We start from the raw sequence: 16,429 nt of genomic DNA on the forward strand, positions 1-16,429 counted from the left end.
AGACAAAGTCATGCAGCAAAAAAGAACAGGCTCTGGCCTCCAAAGAAAGCCACCCAGGCTCAGAAATGGAGGATCCCTGGGCTCGTATTTTTCATCTGCAAAAAGTATGCACATACATATAATACATACAGGCTGCCTTGTCTGCCTCCAATTAAGCAATGCATGTAAAATACTCCGCTTAGTGTAGCCCGAGATTGAAAGGTTTCTTCAACTGCTTTGGAAGGCTCTATGAACGAGATCATGTTTTCCTGAAAGACGTGCAATGGTTACCGAAGAGCAGGCGAACCAGTGGGTGGGAGAGACTCACTTTTCTGTGTACTTCACGGTTGTTTGAATGTTTAGCCATACGTATGATCGCTTTTCAACATGATTTACAAAGTAAAAAGAAACAAAAAGCAACCTTATAGTTGAAGACCCGAACCACCTCGGAATCTCTTTATTGAGGTGTTCGTTAACTCTAGGATGCAGGTTCCCTGGTGGGCAGGCCTTCCAGCAACCAGAGTTTGTAGAAGCGAAGGGGACATCGGTTGATCCCCACCATGAAAACTGGCGCTTTGGGGATGTCCAAGATTTTCGGGGCAACCGTCTGTCGCCCCTCCCCGACCCCGCCTCCTTTTAAAGGAGAGATGGAGTCCCATAGAGGCATGCAGCAAGGTGCATAAGAAGCCCGCGGTTTCCTTCGGCTTTTGCGGCTTTAGCGTTCTGTCTAGGTTTGAAATGTGTTCAGCCTCTTTGCCCTCCCCCGTTCGATACGCAGAGCGAATCCGATTTGAGATCCGAACGCAGACCCGAACCAAGAAAGCAACTCAGAGGCCAGCGCCCCGAGGGGCGGAGCGAAGGGGGAACCCGCCCTCTGGCGGCAGGGGCCAATCAGCGCGGGCGTTGAGCCGGCCAATCAGAGCGGGCAGGGGAGGCCTGCCAATGAGCGCGGGGCCGCTCGGGAGGCGGAGCTCGGAGCGCGGCCGGGAGGGCGACGCGGCTGCTGCAGCCATGGGCTCTGGGCCTGCGGGGGAGCGGAGGGGGCGCGAGGACCGGCCGGACCTGGCGGGAGAGACGGCTGCAGGGACCCGCCCTAGACGCTGAGCCGCGGTGGGATCCCCGCCAGGGAGGCACCTCAAGGGAGCCGGGCAGCCGCCGGCCACTTCAGGGGGTCCGCCTCGCCTCCGGGGCAGTCGAGAGGGCCTTGGGGGGCACATCTGGGGGTGCGGTGACCCGCCCGGCGCGTTTCGGGGGTCGGGGCGCGTTTGGCAGGGGGCACCTGGAGCCCGACGCCGCCTCTGTCGAGCCCCGGGGCGCCCCTGGATGGCTGCGCTGTGCCCTCGCCGGCCGCCCGGGCGCCGCAGCGGCTGAGCTCGCGGGGATCGCCGGGCCGCCGCCGCCCTCGCCACCCGCTGCATGCCCGGCGCCCGGGTCGCGGCCCACCTGGACGCACTGGGCCCCCTGGTCCCCTACGTGCCGCCGCCGCTGCTGCCCTCTATGTTCTACGTGGGCCTGTTCTTCGTCAATGTGCTGATCCTGTACTACGCCTTTCTCATGGAGTACATCGTCCTCAACGTGGGCCTCGTCTTCCTGCCCGAGGACATGGACCAGGCGCTCGTGGACCTCGGCGTGCTCTCAGACCCCGGCTCGGGCCTCTACGATGCTGACTCGGAGCTCGACGTCTTTGATGGGTACTTGGAATAGGGTCTCGACTGCCATTCCCCTCTTCCCTCCACGATCCGCAATCCACTCCCTGGACCACCGCCCAGATCATGCCGCCGCTGCTGGTTGGGGGCACCATCTGGACAGGGATGGGACCCCAGGAGGAGGCCCTCCCCTGCCTCCGAGACCTGTAAGTGCCCTCTATGAACTGGATGAGGGCGGGTTGGGGCGCTGGCAAGGGAGAAGGAGGCATCCCCAGGCCGGATACACACCTCTCCCCCAGGCTTCTGCTCTGTCCACCTCCTCCAGGTCTCACTGGATGCCAGGAATGGCCAGACCCCTCTTAAGCCCTTTCTTGGGGCTGCAAAGCTTCCCCCAGCAAAGGGGACAGTTGGTGAAAAGCAAGGGGACCCTGAGACTAAGTCATGTTTGGGGTAGTCCTGTGACTTACCCCCCAAAGCTTATGGAAAAAGCCCTCTCACCCAAATCCATTTGAGGCAGAGCTGTCAGCTCCTCCCCCCTTCCTCATCCTGGCTTGATGATGACCTTGGCTTTTGGAGGATTCTCAGTCGTCCTAGAAGGATAAAGATTTAGGGGTGTCAGAAGACATAGGTAGCCAGGCACGAATCACCTTTGTTCTGTGGCTCTTGGGGGACTGGGTGGGGATTAAATGCAGGGGCTCCAGGCCAAGGCTGTGAGAGGAGAAATCTCAGGCAAAGAACCCTGTGCTTCCTTTTGGCCTTGAGTTTGCTGCTATTTTGGAGTCAGGTTTCAGGGTGCCCCAGCTCATCCGTTCTGCAGCTCAGAGCTGCAGGGGCTGCCAGTTTTGTAGGCTACCTACACAGAACAGGCAGGCAGGGAGCTGGTGCTAGAGTTCGCTTTTTCTGCAGGGTTTGCAGGCACTCACGGGGCTCTTCGGTCCTCGGGAGAAGGGACCACAGGGTCGTTGCACTGAGATAGTCAAGTCCTGTCTGGGGCTGCAACGATGCAGCTTTGCACCCAGCATCCAGCCCACTGTGTATGTGAGAGGTAGGGAAATGAAGGTCCAGGGTGGAGGAAGACTTGGTCATCGTCACCCAGCAAGGAAGAGAGGCAGGTGGACTCAATTCGTTAAAACACATGAGCCAGACAAGCTGTCAGGCAGCCGCCAGGTCTGATGAGAGTCACAGGGCAGGCAGGAACTCCTTGGCTCAGCCCCTGTGGCTGGACAGCACTGGAGTGTCACTGGGCACAGGGCCTACATGGCAATGAAGAGGGGATGCTGAGATGGTGGGCAAGGGCTCCTTTAGGAAAATAGACACTAATGCCACTCACCCGAGTCCACCCCTCTCCTGCATTGCCTGGCTTTGCCAAGACGACCATAGGCAGAGGGTGTCTTAGTTCAGTCTGCTATAACAGAACACCATAGGCTGGGGATTTAAACATTTATTTCTTACTGTTTTTCTAAAGGCACTAATCTCATCCATGGAGGCTTCCCGGTCATGACCTAATCACCTCCCGAAGGCCTGACCCCCCCAGTACCATCATATTCGGATCAGGGTTTCAACATAGAGTTTGAGGGGATACCAACATTCATTCTGTTGCAGATGGTGATACAGGGTGGGGTAGGGCCTACTGGCAGCATAGCTGGGGGCAGAGGGCTCCGCTAAGGGGACCACAGTGAGATTTCTTTGAGGAAAGCTTCAGTTGAGCTCAGTAAGATCTTAGCAGGAGCCAAATGCCACGGGGAGCGTGTACCAGCTGCTCTGCACACCTCCCCTGCCTGCCTGCCTGCCAGCCAGCCAGCCATCCGTTCTTTTACGGAGCAAATGCTTGTTTGTTCAATACTGTGCCTGATGAGTGAACCCAGTGAGCAAGACAGACCTAGCCTTGGCCCTTTGGCACTTGGTGAGGAAGGCTAGTAGGAACCCAAACAAGAGAATCCGATTTTTTCAGAGCTATGAAGGCATGCAAGAAAGACATGAGCCTGCCTGTTGTGTTCACTGGCGTGTCCTCAGCACTCAGAACTGTGCCTGGCATCCAGTAGGTCCTCTCTGCAGGTGTAGCCGTTGAGTGAGGCAGAAGTGAAACAGTAGAATAGAGAGAGTTGGTTTTTCCGTCAACCAAAAGGAGGCCCACGTGGCTGGAGAGGTTGGTGAGGTGGGCGAGGGCCATACCATGAAGGACCTGGAAGGCCGTAGCCAAGAGCAGTGGAAAGCCATTGGAAGGTTCTAGACGGGAGCTGACACAGTCCCATTCCCATTTTGCAAAGATGACTTTGGCAATTGTGGACAGAATGAGCTGAGGGGGAAGCGGGGAAGCAGGGACACCCCCTCTGAGGCTGTTAGTTGTCCAGGCCAGAGGTGACAGAGACTTGGATGAGGTGAGTTTAGTGAAGATGGAGAAACACGAACAGACTGAGAACAACTCTCAGAAGTAGCACCTATGGAATCCATTCAGAATCTGTCCCGAGCATTGATTACATCACGCTCCTGGTTCTAGCCCTTTGCGTATGCACTCACTCATTCAACAGACTTTGACCCTGCCTGCTCTTCTGCCAGGCCGTATGCTGAGGCCCTGCGATCCCAAGATAAATCCCTGTCTCCAAGCCAAGCACTTGACTTTGAAGCAGTATAACTTGGTGAAGAACGTCTTATTTTATCTCCTTACCACATCAACAGAAACACTTCCCCTTCCAAATGAAAACATTGGCATATTCTGAACTAAAAACTGAATCCCAAATGCTTCGACATATTTTACAGCAAACGCTGTTTAAGCAGAAACACCAGGAAGTATCTCTCAGGGACACCCTTGCAAAACTCCTAGGGTGTCAGGGCCTGACCCTGGGAAGCAGGGCGGCCTGGAGAAGTGGTGGAAGCCATGCACAGCCTTCCCTCCTCCCCACCCTCAAATCCAAGCTGAGGAGGCCTGGTCCCCCAAGTGCTGAGAAAGCTCAGAACCCCGGGGTATGAGAGGGGTGGTTAGCAGCAGGGAGGCTGGCAGGAAAGATCTTAAGATGATCTGACCCAGCCTCCTCTCCAGGTCCCTTTCCATAATCAGAGGAACGCTGGTAGTCAGTCCTACTCTTTCTCAGTTGTTCTCCTCTGGTCACATGTGTTCCCCACATGCCAATCCAGGAAACGGTGACAAAGGGCGTGGGGCATGTCAAGCAGTAGGGCCCAGGATGAATCTCAGGATGAACAGGTGCATCCACTTTTGCTCCCTCTTTTTTTTTTTTCTCTGTTACCTGTGGACCTAATTAATTCAGTTCCTCAAACACTTGCTGAGCACCTACTTGAGGAGGCAGTATTAGGATCATGGTTAAGAACCAGGTCCTGGGTTCACATCCCAGGGTAGCTGTGACCTTGGGCATGCTGCTTACCCTCCCTGTGCTTGAGTTTTATCTTCTAGAAAATGGAAATAATGAAAATCTACCTGATTGTGAGGATCAAGTGAGGCATACATAAAGCCCTTAGACCTCCTTGAATATAGTAAGAGATGTATTAATATTAACCACTCATATTCATAGTCAGATGGAATGAAGAACGTGTTACACCCATGCCCTTGCGAATGTACAAACCTGCACCTATACTCATGCATGAATATTTATATCCCATGAGCAAAAGAGGATCGGCTCCCTGCGTGCCAGGGAGGTCCAGGTCTAGCCTGGCTCGGGGAGACTTCCCACTCAGCCTTCCCAGCCCCAGGACCCTCAGGAGACCTTTCTTGCTGCCCTGTGATCCCCAGGGCACCAGAACCCTGGAGAGCCAGCTCTGTGGTTTTCCTAGAGTGTTAATTGTTGCCCAGGAGCAGGGAATGGGGAATCAGGAGCTCCCTTCTTCCCAGGAGAAAGGGCTACAGTGGCTGAGCTAGGAGCCAGGGAGAGTCCTCATGTCCCAGTCCCAGTAGTTCTGGTGCAGAGGCAGCTCAGCCAGATTATTCGTCCCAGTTCCTAATGAAAGTGAAAGCCTCCGGTTCCTGCCAGCCCTCTCTTGGCACACGGTGAGCTGAAAATGCAGAGACTGGAGAACATTGCTGCCAGCGTCGGCTTGTCCTGACGCAGCTCAGATTTGGAGCTGGGGGTTATCAGACTCATCCGTCTATCTTATTCCAGGGTTTCCTAGGCTTCAGTTGTCTCCCAACTGGGAGCCACAGCTGCTTCTTCCTAACCGGGTCCCTCTTTGCGGATCTGTGGCCTGTGCTATCAGCAGAACCCCTGGGCTGGACATGTAGTTGTCCAGCTCAGAAACCCAAACTTGGGCCAGGTGTGGTGGCTCACTCCCCGCAATCCCAGCACTTTGGGAGGCCAAGACAGGTGGATCACAAGGTTAGGAGATCGAGACCATCCTGGCCAGCATGGTGAAACCCCATCTCTACTGAAAATACAAAAATTAGCTGGGCATGGTGGCACACATCTGTAATTCCAGCTACTCGGGAGGCTGAGGCAAGAGAATCTCTTGAACCCCGGAGGCGGAGGTTGCAGTGAGCCGACATCACACTACTGCACTCCAGCCTGGCAACAGAGTGAGCCTCTGTCTCAAAAAATAAAAAAAGAAAGAAACCTAAACCTTCTGCAGGGACACAGTCAAAGTTGAGTTATGGGAGATTGCACAAGCAGGGGGCTGGTGGATGCAGGAAACCAGGGGTCTGTGGCTGTCATCCAAGCAAGAGACAGACAACAGTGACCCAGGGAGGCAGGTAAACCCCTAGGCCTGGCCACCTCTCCAGCTCTGCTCCTGACATGAGGCTCACCCATAAGGTCCTTGGCCACAGGGTTCATTGGTGCCAGCTGCGTCTTCGGACAGGCGAAAACCCCAGTATGTGTCTCAAGTCTCAAGACAGTGAGATGTCAGGGGCCCTACTCTCAGCCCTGAGTTATACAAACTAGAGATTTCAGCCAAAAACAGACAGGGTCTACCCTGCTTACAGCTCTTGTGTCTGTTTTGCTGAACTAAGAAAGTGAGGGCTCCTCTCAATTTGGATATTCATATTTCTGGTTTATCTGATAGCTTTCCTCCCAGAACTACTTTTTGTTTTGAGACAGAGTTTCAATCTGTCGCCCAGGCTGGAGTGCAGTGACACAATCTCAGGTCACCGCAACCTCCGCCTCCGCCTCCCAGGTCAAGCGATTCTCCTGCCTCAGCTTCCCGAGTAGCTGGGATTACAGGCGCTCGCTACCATGCCCAGCTAATTTTTGTATTTTTAGTAGAGACAGGGTTTCACCATGTTGGCCAGGCTGGTCTCAAACTCCTGACCTCAAGTGATCCGCCCACCTTGGCCTCCCAGAGTGCTGGAATTACATGTGTGAGCCATGACGCCCAGCCCTCTTCCCAGAACTTCTGAAAGCACAGTCTGCTTTTGGGAAACAAGATCACAATAAAAGTGGCAGACATCTTTATCCCTGTCTCACAAATAAACAGAGGCACAGAATGGGGAAGTGGAGGCCAAAAGTAACAAAGCCAAGTAAGACTGCCAGTCCAGTTCCCTGCCCACAGTGCCGAGGTTTGAGGGGCGCCTCCAGTGAGGGCTCCCATCCCTGACCTTTGAACACCAGCTCATAGCTTCTGCCAGGCCTGTATCATACACAATCCTGCTCCTTTTTCCTGAATTTTAAAAAACAAAAAAACAAAAGCTCTGTTATGAAATAATTTCACACTTACAGAAAAGTTGCAAGAGCACAAAGAATGTCACCCAAATTCATCAGTTGCAGCAATTAGCACTTTGATCGTGTACATGTGTGCTCTTTCCTCTGTTTGTACAGGCATGCCTCTGTATGTGCACACTTGTGTATATGTGTGATTTTCAGAAGCATTTGAAAATGGGCTCATTATGCTCCTTTACTCCTAAATAATTCAGTGTTTATTTCCTTAGAACAAGGACAAATTTGCATAACCACAGTAGGACTGCCAAAATCAGCAAATCTAATATTGATATGATATAGAATCCTATGACCAATCTCATCTACAACTTTATTCAGATTTTATGGAGGCTGAGATGGAAGGATCACGTGAGTTGGAGACCAACCTGGGTAACATAATGAGACCCCGTCTCTACAAAAAGTTAAAAAAAAAAAAAAAAGCCAGGTATGGTGATACACGCCCAAAGTCCCAGCTACTTGGGAGGCTCAGGCAGGAGGATCACTTGAGTCCAGGAGTTCAAGGCTGCAGTGAGTTATTGTGCCATTGCACTCCAGCCTGGGCAACTGCGTGAGACCCTATCTCAAAAAAAAAAAAAAATTGTCCCAATAGTGTCCCTTAACAATTAAAAGGGGAAAGTTGAGGTCCAGGATGCAATCCCAGATCGGCTTTTACATTAATCTCGAGTCGTCTTCTGTCTGGATCAGCTCCTCAGTCTGTCTTTATTTCTCATGACATTGACATATTAGAAGATTACAAGGCTGATGTTTTGTAAACTCTCTCTCAGTTTGGGTTTGTCTGATGGTTATACCCTCGAGATTAGATTCCAATGGGTCATTCTTGGTAGGAGTATTGCAGAAGTGAGTGTGTGTCCTCGGTGGATCTTATCGAGAGGCACGTACCGCCTGTCCCCTTTCCAGCGATGTTAACTTTGATCACTTGGTCATGGTGGTGTCTGCCAGGTCTTTTCACTGTAAGGTTACTATCATTCTGTTTATAATTTGCAGTTTAAGATTAAATGCACTAGTTTTAGTGCTTCACATAAAACTACTTTTTTATGTGAATTTATTTAAAAAAGAGTGTTTATGTCACTAAAGAGAAAACCATCATCACTTGGCATGGATAAAAACACTAACTGCCAAAGTCATTAACTTTTGGCCAGATACCAAAGCCAGCTAAAGACACAGGGCCTTGGCCTGCTCTCTCTTTGTTAAAAAGAGATTAACAATTGTCAGGTGATAAACATAAGATGCACTTGCACCAAACTGAACTTTCTCCTCTAAGTAATCATAAGGATTGACCAAGAACGGAAAAGCGAATCGCTTGCTCACTATGTGTGATTAGGGCCACCTCCATGTACCCTGTAAAACTGTTGCTTACATGCTTTGCATTTGGACACATTTTGATTTAAATCCCACCAACGCCTCCGACTTCATCTCCCTAAGCCTGAGTTTCCTGTAAAACAGGGATAATAGTAGGCTTGTGCGAATTAGATTGGGATAGTGAGTGATGTATAGTCAGTGCTTGCTTAATGAGTGATGTGGTCAGTGTCAGTGGTGTGTCAGACCTGGAAGGAGCTCTATCCCAAGAAGCCTTCCCCCTTGCCTTGGGTGCCCTTGCTCCTGAGGACTGGTTACCAAGGAGGGTGTGTCTGTTTTGGCAACCTTTGAAGCAGCCCAAGGGCAGTGATAATTGGTACCCAGTGAGTCCCCAGATGTTGCTGGTGTCCTCACAGCTGCCATTCCAGTCCCCAGCTTGGAGTGGCTGGGAATTCCCTCCAGGTTAAGGCTTCATTCCTGGGAGTCCCTCCTAGCAAGGGGCTTGGCTGCGTGGTTAAAAATAACTGCCACTCCCACATCTCCATCGCTTCCCTCAAGCTCACCCTGTGAAGCCACCAAGGCAGGTTTCCATTAGACAAGGAGGGAAACAGGCTTGCGGAAGGTCGATGACTCACCCCAGATACCATCTATGAGGTAGCAGTGCTGGGCTCCAGGCCACCCTGTCATGGTGCCTCCCCGAGAGAGGTGCTCTGCTGGAGGCGTCCCCAGGAAGCAGTGAATATACAGCAGCAGATCAGATCGGCTTTCAGGGCCACTGACACCCCCTTGAGCATCTGCTACTTTGCCCTTTTTTTCTTTTTTTCTTTTTTTTTTTTGAGACGGAGTCTTGCTCTTATTGCCCAGGCTGGGGTGCAATGGCTTGATCTTGGCTCATTGCAACCTCCACCTCCCTGGTTCAAGCGATTCTCCTGCCTCAGCCTCCTGAATAGCTGGGATTACAGGTACCCACCACCATGCCCAGCAAATTTGTATTTTTCGTAGAAACAGGGTTTCACCATGTTGGCCAGGCTGCTCTCAAACTCCTGACCTTGTGATCCGCCCTCCTTGGCCTCTCACAGTGCTGGGATTACAGGCCTGAGCTACCGTGCCTGGCCTACTTTGCACTTTTAACTGGCACCAGGCCCAGTTCTGTAGGTCAAGGGTATCAAGCTAGAATTTATGGTTTCATTTTCATTGTGATTTTAGCATTGCCTTCTGTGTATGCTAAATTCTACTGTTTTGGGTGTTATATGGTGACACAAATGATCCTTTTTAAAAACTGGAGTTTAAAAAGTGCATTGATTTAAAATACTAAGTGAATAATAGTCCAGTTGGTTCTTGGATGTGGCAGGATTGGAGGAAGGGACTGGGCGAGTGCTGCCTTTTCAGAGGCCTCATGGAGTCTTGGGTGTGACCAGCTGGAGGCATGTGGTGGACCAGGCATCTTCATGAAGGCCGCTGTTGATCAGCTTTGGCAGCCAACATGCAAATCACAAGCCAGGTTTGAGAAAGTGGTCTTCATTTCTCTGTGACATTGGCTTTCCTCAGGGACATGGACCTGTGCGAAGATAGGCAGCTGCTCTTTGCTGTCTGTCTCCTTCCAGCCACCAGGAGATGGCCAGACCCCAGCCATGCCTTCATCCTGAGATGAGATAGAAACCTTCCTGCCACTTAGCCTGTCACCAGGGTGGAGGATCAGAATGGCTGGGTGAGCAGGGGAGGGTGACATCTGTCTTTAGCCACTTTAATTGATTGTTTGGTACATGGAGAGAGGAATGAGCAATGGGTTTCTAGAGGGCAAGGTCTTTGGAGGAGGAAAAGCACTGCGGCTTTCAGAAGGCCCCCAGCCTTGAGAAGGTTCCCTGCCGGTATTGGTTTCTCCGGGGAACAGGTGGGGCTAAGGAGGGAAGGAACCACTGTGTCCTGACACCTCATGTGTGCTGAGCATTGCCAGGTAGTCCACGGACACAAACAGCTCAATGCAGTGGGCATTGTCCCCTTTTCCAGATGAGGAAACCAGACCAGAGAGAGTGGGTGACTTGTCTGAGGTCACACAGCCAGGAAGGGGCAGAAACACAATCAGCACAGACAGGCTGAATCCAGCCAGACCTCACGCCATCTGCCCTGAGGAGCGGGACAGCTGGCAGCTGAACTCCAGGAAAGAATCCCCTTCTACCACTTTCAGAGCCTTGCCCACCAGTGCCTGTAAAATGCTGGGGCCATTTTCTCACTTAAGCCACCTCCTGAATCAGGCAGCTTCTCTGCAGAGATATTGAGCTGAGATATTGCTTCCGAAAGTAGATCTGGTACCCGACTGTCATTCTGACTACAGAAACCAGCCAGCCAGCCATGTCCTCTGTCCAGCTCTGGGGGATGGACCGGAATGAAAGCTTACAGTTTCAGAAAGGGGAGAAAAAGATCTAGTGGCTGAGAACTTGTCTGCTGTGCTCTAATGATGTCAGAAGGTTGGAGAACCCGCTGCCCTGGGTTCTATCAGCTACAGCTCTGGGGCGTTTTTCAGCCTGGGGCTCTTGATGCTTTAGGGCGAGCTTGCCCAACCCACAGTGTGGCCTGCAGGCCACATACAGCTCAGGGCAGCTTTGACTGTGGCCCAACACAGATTCATAAACTTACTTAAAACATTATGAGATTTTAGCCTAGCTAACATGGTGAAACCCCATCTCCACTAAAAATACATAAATTAGCCGGGCATGGTGGTGTCCGCCTGTAGTCCCAGCTACTCAGGAGGCTGGGGCAGGAGAATTGCTTGCGCCTGGAATTGCAGTGAGCCAAGATCACGCCACCGCACTCCAGGCTGGGTGACAAAGCAAGTCCCTGTCTCAAAAAAAAGAAGTTACAAGGTTTTGTTTTTTTGTTGTTGTTTGTGTGTGTGTGTGTGTGTTTCTTTTTAGCTTATCAGCTAGCTATCATTAGTGTAATTTATTTGTAGCCCAAGAGAGTTCTTCCATTGTGTCCCAGGGAAGCCAAAAGATTGGATAATCCTGCCTTAGAGAAAAGGGATGGGCCAGGTGCAGTGACTCACACCTATAAACCCAGCACTTTGGGAAGCCAAGGCGCGTGGATCACGAGGCCAGGAGATTGAGATCATCCTGGCTAACATGGTGAAACCCTGTCTTTACTGAAAATACAAAAAGTTAGCTGGGCGTGGTAGCGTATGCCTGTAGTCCCAGCTACTTAGGAGGCTGAGGCCAGAGAATCACTCCAACCCCAAACCCTGGAGGTGGAGATTGCGGTGAGCCAAGATCGCACCACTGTACTCCAGCCTGGGCAGCAGAGCCAGACTCCATCTCAAAAAAAAAAAAAAAAAAAGAGAGAAAAGTGATGAACCTGAGGTGCTGAGAGGAGTTTCAGCTTTGGGGTCAGGCCACAGGGGTTCAAATCCTGGCTCTGCCATGTAGTAGCTGTGTGGCCTTGCACAACTTGCTTAACCTCTCGGAGCTCCACGTGAAATGCAAGGATGAGGGTCCTACTTGGCCCCACCTCCTAACGTTGTTTTTGAGGACTAAGTGAGCTAAGACATGAGTTAGAGCAGCACAAGCTGAACAGGAAGTAAATCCTTCATAAATGTCAGGTGTTGTCACGATTTTCATTCAGAGTTTGCCAAGGCTGCTATCGCAAGACACAGGAGCAAATGGTTAACGTGTAATAGCCAAAGTGGGTGACAGATGAAAATCGAACTGTGTCCCAGGACATCCTCCAGCCCTAGATACAGAAACCTGGGATCATATCCCTGTCCTCAACTCACTGTGACTTTAGGCAGAGGTCACCACCCTGTCTGGGCCCGTTCAGTCTCTGCTGTGGAATGGGTGGGACCAGTTGGATCAAAGTCCTCAGACCTCATACAATACTCTCAGCAGCTTTTGCCGTATCTGCCCGTTACCTGAACTATTAAGAGTTTTCTTTAAATTGGCTCCTTTTAGAGTGAAATATTTTGAAAAGATAAACTTTTTTTTTTTGAGACAATCTCACTCTGTTGCCCAGGCTGGAGTGCAATGGCACAATCTCTACTCACTGCAACCTCTGCCTCCCCCAGCTCAAGTCATTCTCCTGCCTCAGCCTCCCAAGTAGCTGGGAATACAGGCGCCCCCCGCCATGCCCGGCTAATTTTGTATTTTTTTCAGTAGAGATGGCGTTTCGCCATGTTGGCCAGGCTGGTCTCGAGCTCCTGACCTCAAGTGATCTGCCCGCCTTAGCGTCCCGAAGTGCTGGGATTACAGGCGTGGCCACTTTGAAAAGAGAAACTATATTACTACCAGAAATGGAAACCTGACATCACTTGGTATAAATGGAAGGTGACCGTACAGATAAACACAATGAAAACAGAGCAGTGTTAGTCAATGCCACGTGTAGCCCGTTCACAGAAAAACGCAGCTGCAGCCAGACTAGCACCTGGCTGGGACTGTCGGGGATGCTGTTTGTGGTCACAGGATTAGGAGAGGAGTGAGGTCCTTACCGAATGAATCCATCTTCTCTTTTTTTTTTTTTGAAACAGGGTCTCTGTCATCCAGGCTGGGTGCAGGGGCACAGTCATAGTTCACTGCAGCCTTGAACTGCTGGGCTCAAGTGGTCCTCCCACCTCAGCCTTCCAAGTAGCTGAGACTACAGGTGTGCACCACCATGCCTCGCTAATTTTTAATTTTTTTATAGAGACAGAGTCTCACTGTGTTGCCCAGTCAGGTCTCAAACTCCTGGCCTCAAACGATCCTCCCACCTTGGCCTCCCAAAATGCCGGGATTGTAAGCATGAACCGCTCTATCTGGCTGATTCCGTGTTTGCGAACACCCGGTCCACACAAGTCTGAGTTGGGCTCAAGGGTGACGGCAGTCGTTGGCGAGCTCTGCAGTGAGCATCTGTGCAGCTGAATCTGAATAAAAGATTCTGCTCCGGGTTCCTGGCCAGCAGTTATCTCGGGAGCAGCCTGGTGGAGGGCAGCTATGGGGAGACATTAGCTCTGCCTGCACTTCCAGCCTGGGGACCAAGTGGGCTCTGGAGTCAGAGAAGGACCTCAGCAAAGAAGGGCAGGTCGACCTGCCCGGAAGAGCAAGTGGAGGGAATGGGTCGAGGCACCCACGGCCTCTGTTAAGGGCTCCGGAAGTGGTAGTTGCCCTCATTTGCACTGTTCCCATCGTTATTACCAAGCCACTGCCAGCTGTGTCTCTCATAGCAGTGCATCTTTAGCCAGGTCTCTTGGCTTCTCTGAACTTCAGTTTCTTATCCTATGCAATGATAAGAACCTCAGTTTATTATCATATAAGATTCATAGGTCTCAATGGAAACAGTTCTTTGGTCAACCTTGGAAATAGGATAGGAGGGCATTTTTAGTTGTTAGAGTGGCAAGGGCTGCTACCAGCTTTTAGTTGCCTGGAGCCAGGGATGCTGGTAAATATTCAGTGCTCAGAACAGCCACCCCATGTCCAGGAATTGTCCTACCCCAAATGTCAACAGCACCCTGTCAAACAATACATGTCACACGTGTAACATACAAGTTGTGCGAGATGTTCAGTGAAGTTTGCGGAAGGGATAGTCTGAGCTGGCTAAGATGAGGCTCGGAATTGGAGCAGGGCTGGAGGGGCTGCAGAGCGGTTGGGCATGGGCACCCAGCTGGGCACACAGAGAAGGCAGTGGGAAAGGGGGACCTGCCAGGGGGCCAGGCCTGGGAGGAAGAGCCAAGGGGAGCTGCTGAGTAGCTTGGCTGTGGCCAGTGCCTTTCTGCAGGTGGCAAAGCATTTTTGAGCAAGGTCGGAGGTGCTGCCAAGCCCTGCCCACTACCCAGCGCTGGCTCAGCTGGCCCAGAGCTGCAAGTCAGCCCTCAGACCCTGCGTGACTCCTGAGCCGGCTGCGCCAGCATCCCCCTTCCTCTCCCTTGTGAAATTGCTCTGGTTCTCCAGCCCAGGGTCTCTGAGAAATTCGGCAAATTCATTACAAAGAGTTTTAATAAAAATTGCAGAGACATTTCCACCCTGAGTCTGGGGCTCCCAGTGGTTCCCCAAATGTGAGGGATGGAGGAAGACTTCCTGCCCCACTGCAAGTCTCCTGAGCCTGGTGGATTGGTCCCTGTCCCCAGCCAACCTGGTGACAGGGTGGGGCTTCCATGCTAGTAACCCCCTTTCTTTCTTCTTGTTAGGCCTTCTCCCCTCAAAAGCTTCGTGCCAACAGAGAGGTTCCTTTTCAGACCCAGGAGGGTAGAATGCAGATTGGGACTGACTGCTGAGGTTGGGAAGGCCTCTGCTCCCACAGAAGGGGGAAGGCAAGGGGTGTCCCAAGACCTCATCGGCCTGCAGCATCACACCGACGGCCTGGCCTTGGCTTCTGATTATTTGCAACTGCGATGGATGTTTACAGGAACCCAGCCAGAGTTTGCCTCCCTGCACTTCACCCCGGAGCGCACCTGCTTCCCCCACTTCACCTTCAGAGAGGACACTTCAAACTGTGGACACACGCAGAAGCGACTCCCAGCTCCATTTGATGTGAGTTGAGCCTTCAGGCCAGCTGGGTTTAGCCCAAGGCTGGTCTTAGATGCAGACTGTTTCAGGGAGTGACTCAGAAGAAAAAGAAGCCGAGGAAGCTGTCGGGGGGTGCTGAGGGTGGGATTCTCGCTTCTTCATTTCAGGTTACTCGTTCTTCAGCAAGTTGGCAAAACAAGTTCCTCATGCTGGGGAGTGCCACGTGACTCCCCTGGCTGGAAATGCTTTTCTGAAAGCATGAGTGTTGTGCCTACTTAATTCTGATAAACCTGTTTGAGCAATACTTAGGAGGCTGACTTCTTTGGATTAAACAAAAATGTATGCAACTCCAACCCCTGGGGCCCTGCCTTTTTTTTTTTTTTAAACTTTGAGATTCGGGAAAGAAAGGAGTTTTAGGCAGAACCGTGTGATTGACAAACAGCAGAAGATCAGGGCCTCCCAAGTTGGAGATCCTGCAGGGTTCGGAGAGGCTGCCCCAGCTGGGCTGACGTCAGAGTCCCAGGCTGGCCCTCTGCCCCGGTCCTCAAGCCAGGGACAGCATTTGGGGTGTGGTGGGAAAAGCCTGAAGGCCAAGCTGGAAACAGGGCCTGAATACCGTGGAAGTGGGAGTGGGTATCCCCTGTGCCAGGCACATGGTAGACCTTCATTAAAGATAGCAGGGAAGGGCTTGGCATGGTGGCTCACACCTATAATTCCAGCACTTTGGGAGGCCGAAGTAGGCAGATCACTTGAGGTCAAGAGTTTGAGACCAGCCTGGCCAATATGGCGAAAACCCATCTCTACTAAAAATACAAAAAATTAGCCAGGTGTGGTGGCACACACCTGTACTCCCAGCTACTCAGGAGGCTGAGGCAGGAGAATTGCTTGAACCGGGGAGGCAGAGATTGCAATAATCCGAGATCACACCACTGTACTCTAGCCTGGGCAACAGAGCAAGACTCTGTCTCACAAAAAAAAAAAAAGGAAGGACTAAATGAATGAGTGGAATTGGGTCAGCTTGCAGTTCGGTGGAATACTGGCAGTAATTCTCTCGAGTTTGCAGAGTACTTGATTTTCAAAGCACCTTCACATACACACCACGTGAAGCAGGTTACAAATGATTAGTCCCATTCTACAGGTGAGGAGACTGAGGTGTGGGGGAGTACAGGCACCCTGGAACTCTGGGGGAAGACAATTATAGCACCACTTGCCGTCATGTGATTCTAAATGAAGAAGCGAGCCGGGCATGGTGGCTCACCCTTGTAATCCCACACTCTGGGAGGCCAAGGCGGGTGGGACACCTGAGGTCGGGAGTTCAAGACCAGCCTGGCTAACATGGTGAAACCCCGTTTCTACTAAAAGTACAAAATTAGCTGAGCGTGGTGGCAGG

General features: G+C 51.7%; 1 protein-coding gene across 2 annotated transcripts; it reads left to right on the forward strand.

Moving 5' to 3' along the window:
- The first annotated feature begins 644 nt into the window (after positions 1 to 644).
- On the forward strand, positions 645 to 15,392 carry DEXI (Dexi homolog). Of its 2 annotated transcripts, none has more exons than XM_032242770.1 (2): positions 645 to 1,831; positions 14,721 to 15,392. In XM_032242770.1, exon 1 carries the CDS (start codon positions 1,396 to 1,398, stop codon positions 1,681 to 1,683), a length of 288 nt encoding a protein of 95 aa, XP_032098661.1. In that variant the 5' UTR covers positions 645 to 1,395; the 3' UTR covers positions 1,684 to 1,831; positions 14,721 to 15,392. The 2 variants fall into 2 exon arrangements, with proteins under 2 accessions (XP_032098661.1, XP_032098660.1); XM_032242769.1 differs by having other exon boundaries at positions 1,739 to 1,831.
- The last annotated feature ends 1,037 nt before the right edge of the window (positions 15,393 to 16,429 follow it).

The sequence above is a fragment of the Sapajus apella genome, unplaced genomic scaffold (assembly GCF_009761245.1).
Source record: "Sapajus apella isolate SASKATOON/1434 unplaced genomic scaffold, GSC_monkey_1.0 scaffold51, whole genome shotgun sequence".
NCBI classification, from domain to species: domain Eukaryota; kingdom Metazoa; phylum Chordata; class Mammalia; order Primates; family Cebidae; genus Sapajus; species Sapajus apella.